General features: G+C 44.9%; 1 protein-coding gene across 1 annotated transcript in view; it reads right to left on the bottom strand.

Moving 5' to 3' along the window:
* Window positions 1–11,596, bottom strand: part of SHISA3 (shisa family member 3) — an 18,685-nt gene that overhangs the window by 3,978 nt on the left and 3,111 nt on the right. The window contains exon 2 of the mRNA XM_012648478.1: window positions 6,122–6,244. Coding sequence (XP_012503932.1) covers window positions 6,122–6,244 — 123 coding nt within the window. The remainder of the gene's footprint in view (window positions 1–6,121; window positions 6,245–11,596) is intronic.

Genomic DNA, 11,596 nt, shown 5'->3' with positions numbered 1-11,596 from the left:
GTCGGCGCGCGGGTGGAGACGCGGTTCCACATTTATGCATTTGATAAACACGAGCGCGGTGACCGCAGCTTGCGAGTAATCAGACCGGGGCTCGCTCCGGCGACGCCGGGGCTGAAGGCTCGGGACCAGTTGCACGGTGTTTAGGGCGCGCACTGAGCACGGCGCTTTGCACGTGCGTTTCCACCTTTTCTGGGGGGAACCGCGCACTTCCCCAAGTACAGCCTCCCCACCGCGCCCACCTGCCCGCGCCGGGGAAGAGTCGCCGGCCACCCCCGCCGGCCACCCCCGCCGGCTTGCAAAACCTCAAAGAGCACGGCTTCTGCAGAGGGAGTAAAAGAACAAAATTAATGATGATGGAGCAGATCTGAACTTCTGTTCGGGCAAAGAAACACATTGATTGAAGTGATGGGTCCCCCGCGGGCTATTTTCGGGGACACTGCTCCTGCAGCGGCCTGAGCGCCTCATGGAACCGGCGTTACGCGAGCCCGGCCAGCCCGGAGCATCTGCCTTTACTGCATCCTGGACTCCTCTCCTCGCGGCCTGGCTCGGCGCATCTCGGCCCATTTGTCAAACACGCTGCTTCAGACGCTGGCAAGTCGAGTGAAGCAGAAGGAGCAAAGCGCTCTGAGCACCAGGAGCACCGGTGCTTGGGCAGAAGCGCTTATTTATCACACCTGCAGCTGCCTGATGGTCGGAGTCGGCTCTAGAGAAACTTTTATTTCAGCTCTGCATGAAACAGTTTCCTTTTCAAAATCTAAGTTGAAGTACCTCCCAAGTCAAGAATGACTTCCGACTTGTAATTTTAATTATTGGGATGATCATTTAGTTATGAGACTTTAAAAATGAACGTCCAGTGTTTCACATGTGAAGTGGGACTGTGTAAATATTTAACTTCACTGCTCTCTGAGAAAGAGGTATTTCTTGGGACAATAATAAGGTATTAAGTAAAACCAAATTAAGTTGGAGCTTTTACCAACAAACAAACAATGGGACAGTTTTTTCTTGACTTAAGAACTTAATTTAAGCATCTGGGAAATTGTTTTGTAGAAATGTCTTAGGTACTGGGTTTTTATTTACTAAAAAAGAAAAAAAAAAGTTCTTTCCAGGTTTAAACTTTTTTGTTTTTAAACTTAGTTGTTTTTTAGGAGTGTTGTTTGGATTGTAAAAATATCCTGGTCAATTAAGGGGAAAAGTCATTTAGAGCCACAGCAAAAATGAGATATAATGATTCTAGTAAGATGATAAAAACTACAATGACATGTTTACTGCTAATAACTTTCCCAGAACCACACCTCTTAGTATTATTTTTCTTAAAATGTAGAGGAATTTCATTACATCATAACTGCATGAAGTTCAGCGGCAGCAACAGCGACCTTTGCTGGTCCCCCAAGGGTCAGATTTCTCTCATTATCCAGCTGTTCTTTGATAGCATTAATATTTTAAGGAGTGATTTGTTGGCACTTACCTCCCATTAATTACATTGTCCCTGCCACAGAGGAATTCTTTTCCGTGGGACTCCAGCAATAATTAATTCCCTCATTCAAAGCCCCTGTCTACTTGACTTATTTAGAGGGTATTTCACCCAAATTTCACTGGATGGCACTTACTAATGGAAAATAACAAAACCTCGGATTTTCTCGATCCTCTATAGACCACCGTGCACCATGATTTCACGCTGTCGTACCCAGGTCCCCGTTCTAAGTGCCTTTAAAACCCCTGCAACAGGCAGCTCCGGGAGTTTGCACGGGGGGGAACAAAAGTGTTTGGTTTCTTGTCACAGAAGATCTCGTCAAACTTTACATTGACAAATTTTCAACTTTAAAAGTGATACTCTGAGAATGAATGCTCTTTGACGGCAGTAAAAGAATATTCACCTCTTTTTAGGTTTATAAACATCCAAACTTTCTGTTATTCTGGTACTATTTTAATAGTGAAGGAAGATTTAAAAGTTCTCATAGACCCTCCCCTCAAAGACTCTAGGGGGGAGGACGTGAGATAGAAAATAAAGTCTACGGTAACTGGGGTATTATGAAGAGGCTTTAGAAATTCTATATTTTTTCTTAGTAACACAAATTTCATATTTTGGTGAAGAACGCAATCATAAGAGATCATTTCCCCAGCCTACCCTCTCTTGTGGCCCTGCCTCCGGGAAATTCTGTAGGAAATGAGTTAAATGATATGATGTCTGGGATTTGCTTTAATAAACACCAGCAAGAAGGAAAGAGAGAGAAAGAAAAACAGAGACAAAGAGAGACAGACGGAAGAAAGAGAGGAAGAAAGAAAAGAGGGAGGGAGGAAGGGAGGGAAAAGACAAGACGGGGCGCAGTGGAGATGAGAAGATGGGATTGATGGACCCGAAACCAGCAGCACCTTGGTAAATGTCGCTGGCTGAATAGAACTTGTAAAATCGAAATGCAATTTCCTCCATTTTTATGCACGAATAAAAATTATACAGTAAAATATTTTTTAAAAATTGATAGGAATTGGTAGCAGCAGGAGATAAGCACTGGACCATATATACGCTTGTATATATATATTTTTTAATTTTTCGTGTTTAGATACAGGATCTCACTCTGTCACCCAAGCTGGAGTGCAGTGGTGTGAAATCGGAGCTCACAGCAGCCTCAGACTCCTGGGCTCGTGTGATCCTCCCACCCCAGCCTCTCAAAGCGCTGGGACTGCAGGCGTGAGCCACCGTGCCCAGCCCTGGACCATATTTTTAAACTTTATCCTGCTCACTTCTCTCTTCTGTATTCTTTGGAGCAGAGTGAATGATTTGAGAAAAACATAAGCTGAGAAGAGAAGGTAAACAGAACCACAGGGATGCAGCAGAAAGGGTTGGAAACTGAAAGGTGCTAAGGAAAGGCGGGTGGGGGTGGAGCAACGGAATGCAGAAAAAACAAGAACAGAAAAGGACAATGCCCTTTGACTATGGAAGTCCACTCCGGCTCACTTGCATTGGACCAGAAACAAAACAGAAAACAAAAAGGTTTCTCGGCCCTTCCTCCCGTTCCTTCCTGGAGTGATCTGTTATCACGAACGTTCCTTTAACGTTCCTTTAACTACTTTGCCCGTGACTTAATGGACTGCTCCTCCGGATCTCTCTCTGTGAATCTTATTCCAGGCCCCTGTCAATCTGAGTGATTCCAAGGGGCTTTTTCTCAAATTTGCCGTGGCTTATATCCACCCCTAGAGAGCAGTAAGGGGCCCAGAAGGGCGCTCTCAGGCCAGGCCCTGCTCCTGCCCGCTGCTCTGGGTGACCTCGGTCCCTTCATTTACCAAAAGACGGGGCTAGACTAGGGCCCCCAGAGCAGGCTGCTCAAAAGGTGATGAAATACGTGGGCGCCTTGTCGAAATGCAGCTTCGATCCACAGGGTCTGCAGGGGCCTGAGATTCTGCGTTTCTGATGAGCTCCCGGGTGATGCTGAGGCTGTCAGTTTGGGGACCATACTCTGAGCCCCTCTGGCCTTCCTCTGCCCTGTCCCCAGCATCAGAGGAGAGGGGAGTAGAGCCAAAGGGCCGTGCCCCCCCAAGGCCCATGTCCTCCCTTTCCGTACCGCGCTCTGGGCCTGGGTCGCAGAACTCCCACCTGAACAGCCCAGAAGTTACTCTACGGACGCCTCTTCCTGGTTGTAAGAGGTTCTGCGGGGAGGTGTTTACAGATTTGCACACGCCGGCTGGGAGGCCTGTGCAGCACAAGGTGGACGCAGGGATGGCAAGGCGGGGTGGGGCGGGGGGATCAGACTCGGGCTGGGAGCTTTGCCTTTTCCTGCCCCGGCCTGGAAACGCTAGAAGGGGCCTGTGTCCTAGCACGTCCTAGAGACTCTGTAAGCAATCAAAGAGCGAATAAATGAGCAATTGAATAAATGACAAAAATGGATGTATTTCCTTGGTAATTCCGTAGCATCTAACCACACATTGTAGTTTTGTGTCCGGGTGTCTGTCTTCCAGTGGGTCTGAACTCCTTTTTCGTCATTGCATCCTGGGACCTGGCGGAGTGGCTGGCACATAATAGGTGCTCAGTAAATGTGAAATAAATTAGTGACTGCAAACAATGCATGACTAGCTGAGCACTCCTTGTGACTGAGTGAGTCTGTTTCACAGCCACACAGACCTGCCGCAGAGGAGAGCAGGGCGAATTTCCAGGGCAAGGGGTGTGCAAGAGTCAACTGCTGAAGGTTTAACTGTAACAGCTCACCGAGAACTGTCAGCACCGTATGTCAACCCTGCCAGAGCCGGGCAGGCACCACCCCGTCCCCCACGGAAACCGTGGCAACTCTTGTCCGAGAGAACAGGGCTCCGATGCAGAGGACTCGGCCGGCGCAGGAGAAAGAGCCCTCTGCGTTCCAGTCAGACGAGGCTGGGCTGGAGTACGCCTCTTACTGGTCACGTGACCTTGAGTAAGGTCATTTCGGCTTCCTGAACCTCAGCTTTTGTGTCTCGGAAATGACAGGGGTGGGCGGGAATAATCCTTACCTCCAAGGATTGCTGTAAGGATTGAAAATAAAACACACGGCGAGGATTCCGAGTAAAGCACGAAGTTAGCGCTTCGGGACCAGTAGGTGTTAGTATCACTCACCACCAGCTGATGGGACCCTACAGTTCAATAATCATTGCAAGTTTCCTGCTAACCAGAATAAGCCTATTCCCTGATTAATTCGAGTAGATTGTTTACAATTCCCCATCATTCATTAAATGTGCCCATTTATAACCACTGGCACCTGAATGTCTATTATTCATTTTTCCAGTTGTCCTCCTGAGACGTGCCCAAAGCCAGGAGAAGAGGAGGACGAGGGTGGGTGTCAGATGGCCACAGTGGAGGCACAGGCTCTGCTGGACAGACCTTATTTCGGCTGCATTTCTCCAAGGCGTAGCCCCAAGCACAGGTGGGCATTTAATAAATACCCGATTAGCCTGTGAGTCCATAGTATGTCGGTAAAGACGGAATTTATTAATGTGGGCTCCTGGCATCCTTCCAGCGCATGTATAGTGGAATGACATTTTTCATGCAGAAATATAAATTAAATTAATTGGCACCCACATTTAATTGAAACTTCCTTGACAGTAGATGGATTCTCCCCCAGCGCCACCCCCTTCTCAGCACGGGGCGTTTCCTGCTTGCAGACCGAAGAGAGGCCAACCCCAGTTCCTGGGGCTCCCCGGGAGCCGGCTTTCGGCAGGGTTTAGAGCAGCACGAAAAGTGAACTGACCCTGGAAAAATGGTGAGTTGCTGCTCATGTGGTTTTTTTTTTTTTGGGTAGGGAAAGGTTTTTTAGAGGAGAAAGAATACACAGAGGGTGCCTGTCTTGTTTCTGTCTTCTTATTTCCCCTCTCACCTTTGCCAGCTGTAACAGAATGTTCTGAGAATTTTTAAGTCACCTTTGAAGTTTGTAAATCACACGGAATTCTTTTGAAAGCTGCTATGTAATTGCTGTCAAAGGTACCTTTTAGTTTAATTTTTCTCCTTCTGAAACGGTCTGTGTTTGGTTAGCGCTGTTGGTAACGTAAAGGGCCAACGAGGCAAAGGTCCCGATTCTCACTCCTGCGTCTCGGGAACGCAGAAGGCACACTTGACCTTGGCTTGCAGACGCCTGCCGTGGGCTAGTCAAGGGCATCAGCCCAGAAAGTCGGATGAAATCTACACAATCAAATATGCAGGGTGGAAAACAAAGTCAGTGTTATATACTCCTGCAGCAAATGGGTGAATAGTGCTAATTCTGCAAACACAGACCACAGCACTCAGCACCTAGCGTGCCCTTCATCCTAAGCTCAGACCCGTGCTTTGGGGATTCTTCTTTTTTTTTTTTAATTTTATTTATATTTTTTTAATTTCAGAATATTACAGGGGTAAAAATGTTTACGTTACGTATTTTGCCTTTGCCCTGCCCAAGTCTGAGCTATAAGCATGTCCGTCCCCCAGACGGTGCGCACGGCACACGTTTAGCTGTGAATACACCCCTCCCCCCGCACCGGGGATTCTTTCTGTTTTATATGCTCCACCTCCTGACATTGTGGAACCACCACTCTGTAATCACCCCCCACTTTGTGCTTCTTTGATGTACCTTTCATAATCGAGGACAGCAAGAAAACTTGTCCTTAGCATCTTTTTTGGCGTCTTTACCTGAATTGGCTTAAAATAGCAACCACAGTTGTAGCCGTCCGCAAGGCTATCACAGTCCAGCTTGCCGAAAACAGGGATGCAGTAACTCTTCAGTTTATATGCCACACTCTTCCCCTTGTATTCCTAAAAAGATGTAAAATGTTACAAAGTCTGATACTAAATTCAGGTGGCTTTATTGATAAGAGAATGATGGATACCGCCCCACAGGGCCTATGTTTTTTACATCTACCTCCCTGTATTCTTCTCCTGGTCTGAGCAGAATTATTCTCCCCTTATCCTAATAATAGCACCCCACTTGCTCTCATTCTGTGGGGGCCTGGAGGGACTGCCAGCCTGGTGCTCACCCCTGGGCATGAGATTGCACCGAAGCAATCGGAATTCCTGACCTCTCAGGACTTCGTGATTGGTTCAGGGGTGAGCATGTAACTCAGGCAAAGTCCTTCTGGAGCTTTGTTATGTGGACAGTGAGGAGGAGGAGGAGGGTTTCTCTTCCTTTTACATTGTCAACTGTGGGGATGTTTGCTCCAGCAGTCAAGGCCTGAGTGAGGATGAGGCCAACTCAGAGGCAGGCGGAGAAGCAGAAGGGAGAGACGTAAAGGCGTGACCCAGCTGTGCTTGCAGGTAGCGCCATCTTGGTCACCCTGTGACGTGGGACTATCCACTCACCTTTGGCTTCAGCCAGTCTGGGTTGGATTTTGATCACATGTAACCGAAAGCACCTTGACTATTATGATAAATATTATGGCAATGGCTTTAATAAATGACAGCTCCCTGCAGGTAGGGGACAGAACCATGTGAAACAGCATCTGGAACTATCTCAGGAAGGGACATTTGGTTCTTTATGCCTCCTCACTGATCCCCTGAGTTTTTTACTGGTTGAGCACTGTCTGACAGAGGCCAGATCGTGGAGGGTTCTGGATGAACAGCAAGAGGAGAAGGTGATCTGAGACCAGCCTGATGCAGCCTCCACCTTTGCAGGTCTGAACAGACAATATTCCCGCCAGAACAATGTCTTGTGACAGGTCATTGCAATTAACGTGTCTTGTGCTTTCGGCAAATCCGTAAGAAGAAAAGTGAACCCATGAGTGACGCAGAGGAAATGATTCAAATTCTGAGATTGAGATCTGATTCTTTAGCATCCAGGCCACAAAGGGATAAGACATGAGTCATTCAGAAAAGTTCGTGTCGTGATCCATATATGAACTGTTTAATTTTTAAAAAGTATATGATACCATTAGAAAATGTTCCAACCCAAATAGTTAGAATAGTCATTATTTTACTATCTGGGACCTTCGGCTATCCAGAACAATCTATTCCCACCAGGTCTAGGGCAGCCTTATTTTACCGTAAATTTGCTTTCTGGGGGATTTGTCTCCATCACTCGGAGTATAGGATTTGCAGGAGTCATTTATGGCAGTGTGTGAGGTTATACGCAACTAATTTCTATGTAACACTATTTTTATTACCCAGAGAAAATTCTAACTAAATAAGCCAATGTGCGAAATATAATTTCTCACCAGAATTACACCAGCCCTCAAACTCCAGGCTGTCGCTGATTTTCACATTACATAATTTAAGTTAATTGAATGAAAATATTCCAGCATTTTGATGGTATAGCGAGACCTCAGAGGTTTCATTATAAGAAAGAAAAATAAGTTATTCACACAAGAAACACTCTTCTTAGGAGAGAACTTCATATAAAATGGCAATAATTAGTGAACATGGAAGGTTTTTTTTTTTAATTCATTAAAGGTAACTTTGTGATCACTTTTCAAATTTGCATCCAGTTGAGTTGTTTCTAAAGGTTAACAAAATATATATTGCCCTAAATATAAAGGTCACAAAACGGCAGTTAATTTTACATTACGCTCTTTGGTGTGGAAGATCTTTCCAGATCGTTTTTAAGTTCGGACTTTGTGTTCGGTGCTACGGTGGCCGTGTTTAATTGTCACGTTGACCCGAAGACTTAAGTAACTTGTCCCTGGTCAAGTAGCCAAACCTACTGACTCTGCACTCTGGAGTCTCATCAGCTTCAGTCTGAATCCATCCCTGAGCTGTCCGTCTGTCCACTATGAGACGGCTGCGAATGAGACCAATAGGGAAATATTCGATTAATCAATCAGCTGTTTTATTTATGTGATACAGAAATTGAAGTTGAAAGATTCTTCTGAATAAATGATCTTTTCTGTTTTTACTCAGTTGCCCCAACACAGTTTAAGATTTCATATATTGATTGGTTTCTACTTGGGAAGCCCAGGCTCCAACACAGTTTTTAAGTCGATTGACGGATTTGCAGCCAGCTAAAGAATCAGGATTTTCAGACGGCCCCTTCCCCTGAACACTGCACACACCTCGGCCCCAATGACGGCCTAAAATGCGTTAGAGTTACAGAGAGAGTCATTCCATGGTTTCTTTTTTTTTAATTAAAAAGCTTAGATTTCTGGGATCACCAATTAATTAAGCTTTCATCCTTGGATAGTTCTTTCTGCAATTAAACATAATTTTTTTCAGTAAGAGATTGGTTATATAGTATATTAAAATCGACTTTGGGGATTTCTTATTTCATTCCCATCTGTGTAATATTCAGCTTTCACACGTGTTGTGGGTCAAAAAATAATGGGCTTCCAGGCCGGGCGCGGTGGCTTATGCCTGTAATCCTAGCTCTCTGGGAGGCCGAGGCGGGCGGATTGTTTGAGCTCAGGAGTTCGAGACCAGCCTGAGCAAGAGCGAGACCCCGTCTCTACTAAAAATAGAAAGAAATTAATCGGACAACTAAAAATATATAGAAAAAATTAGCCGGGCATGGTGGCGCATGCCTGTAGTCCCAGCTACTCGGGAGGCTGAGGCAGGAGGATCGCTTGAGCCCAGGAGTTTGAGGTTGCTGTGAGCTAGGCTGACGCCACGGCACTCTAGCCAGGGCAACACAGTGAGACTCTGTCTCAAAAAAATAAATAAATAAATAAATAAATAAATAATGGGCTTCCAGAGCAGAGTCATTACTTAGGAGGAAGGATACATGGGCTTCCAAGCAAAGGGACACGGCAGCTGACAGCTAGCAAGAGGTCATCTTGCCCTGGAAGAGGGCAGAGAAGGCTCGGAAAAGGCCATGAGGTTGGTAACGCTGGAGCAGGGTGCATGGAACACATGGCAGCCTGGCGGGAGAAATGGAGACCTGGGCACCAGGCTAAGGAATTTCAATTTTATTCAGAATATGGAGGGAAGCCATGAAATCACGTTTATCAGGGAATTGGCATGATGAGACTTACCTTTTTAAAAATGTCAGTCTAGTTCCTAAACTGAGTGACATTGTAGAGGATACATTAGAAAGTATAAAGTCAGAAAAACAGAGACTAGATGAGAGATTCTTAGTAATCCAAGAGAAATTACTTACGCTAGTCCTGGAAAAGCCGGAGTAGGTATATTCGCAAGTTGTTCTAGGATAACATCCAGATCTAGTTTAGTGGTATTTCCTGAGAAAGAAAATATGAGTCCACATCCTATATAGTGTGCTAAATATTCTGCAAGGTTTTCCACTACAGACAAGTACATCACACGCGAAAACAAAATTTTCCAGGCATTACTGGGATCTCAGGATGAAGGATAATTCTCAAGAGGAAGAAAGGAAAAATTTAGCAGTAACCACATGCAAAAGTTACCCTAAAGTCCTGTCTTGGTGAGTTCAAGCCTTGGGCTAGCTGCAGGGTGAGAGAGCCCAACTTGAAACTCTCACAACAGGCCAGGAAACCTGGAAGGAGGCTAAATTGTCACAGGTACTTCAGATTCCCTGGTAACTAGAAGCAGCAAACACATATCTTCTCAGAAATAATGTCTTCAAACAAATATGAACTCACAAAGATAAATAAACACGGCCAGGTGCAATAGCTCACACCTGTAATCCTAGCACTTTGGGAGGTCGAGGCGGGAGGATCACCTGAGGCCAGGAGTTTGAGACCAGCCTGAGCAAGAGCGAGACCCCGTCTCTACAAAAAATAGAAAAATTAGCCGGACGTGGTGGCGTGCGCCTGTGGTCCCAGCTACTGGGGAGACTGAGTTAGGAGGATCGCTTGATCCCAGGAGTTTGAGGTTTCAGTGAGCTATGATGACGTCACTGCACCTAGCCCAGGCAACAGAGCAAGACTGTGTCTCAAAAAAAAAAAAAAGATAATCAACACATTAGGTCAAAAAATGCCATAAGTGAGAGACAGTATAGGCACAACAAAATATAGATTCTGACTCCCAAAGACTTCAGAATTTGAAATTATTTGATATAGGATACTGAAAAATTGTATATGTTGGTTTAAAAAAGAAATATGAATAAAAAACAACATACAAGAAGGGAAGTGCTCTGATGTATGCAAAACATCTTCGTTTTTACTGCCATTGAAGGATATTGGTATCTTAGGGCTGCGGTCCCCAACCCCTGGGCCAGGCCGGCACCAGTCAATGGCCTGTTAGGAACCCACCGCACCTGAGCTCCGCCTCCCCCCAACCCCCATCCGCGGAAAAATTGTTTTCCATCAAACTGGTCCCTGGTGTCAAAAAGGTTGGGGACCACTATCGTAGGGAGACTCAATTAGCAGCTCAGCTTCTGACTGCTCACAAGCATTTTAATCATGATAACCTGTGGGTATTTTCTTTCTCTTATCTACAAGTCAATCTCATTTCCATGATCTGACCTAAGGAAAGGCCTAACTTAGAGTCAGAATTTAGACATTTGTAGTAAATAAATACATGTGAACAGGCTTTAATAATTCAACTATAAAATTTGAAGTAGTAAAGTGTATTCCTGAGGATTTTTCTTCTCCTAAGCAGCACTTGAAATCAAGAATTGAATTTTGTGTTAATGTTGTCTCTATATAAACTCTCATAGGAAACAGCATGGTGCCATCTGCTGGTGGATTTTGGGGTATTGCTAGTCTCTTTAGCATTTCAGATTTGAAATTGTCTTCATTCATTCATTCAATTATATGAAGCACTTATATGCCGAGAGCTACACAAAGTACTATTAAGATTAATAAGACGTGATGACCAATCAAAATTTAATGGAAGAAATTTGCCATTTATGTTCTATTCCAAAATTCTAGAATTTCACACACTTGTACTGCAATGCAGATCGATTGTCCCTATTTCAGGGAACTATGTCCGATCCATCGTGTTACTAATTTTATTCATAGTAACCCTAAAAACAGATTTGGTAATCCTAGAACACTTTGTTCACAAAGATTTTGTGGGCCAGACCAGACACACGTACTCCTTTAAAATTCTTAGCATTCCTTAATGCTAAGGAAGTAAAATTAAAGTCTTCCTATTTACTAACAGATATTTACAAGGTGATTTATTTAGACCAAAAACTTAATAGGGAATCGAAAGCCAGTAGCTACTTAAAAAATACATTTCCCTTAAATAAAAAATCTTTCCCTTGGACCCTCATTCCCAACGGCCCTGTTACTCTGCTCCTTGGCGAGGCCAGATGTC

Source organism: Propithecus coquereli, unplaced genomic scaffold (genome assembly GCF_000956105.1).
Source record: "Propithecus coquereli isolate 6110/MARCELLA unplaced genomic scaffold, Pcoq_1.0 Scaffold288, whole genome shotgun sequence".
Taxonomy (NCBI): domain Eukaryota; kingdom Metazoa; phylum Chordata; class Mammalia; order Primates; family Indriidae; genus Propithecus; species Propithecus coquereli.
This window is presented reverse-complemented; position numbering and strand designations above follow the sequence as displayed.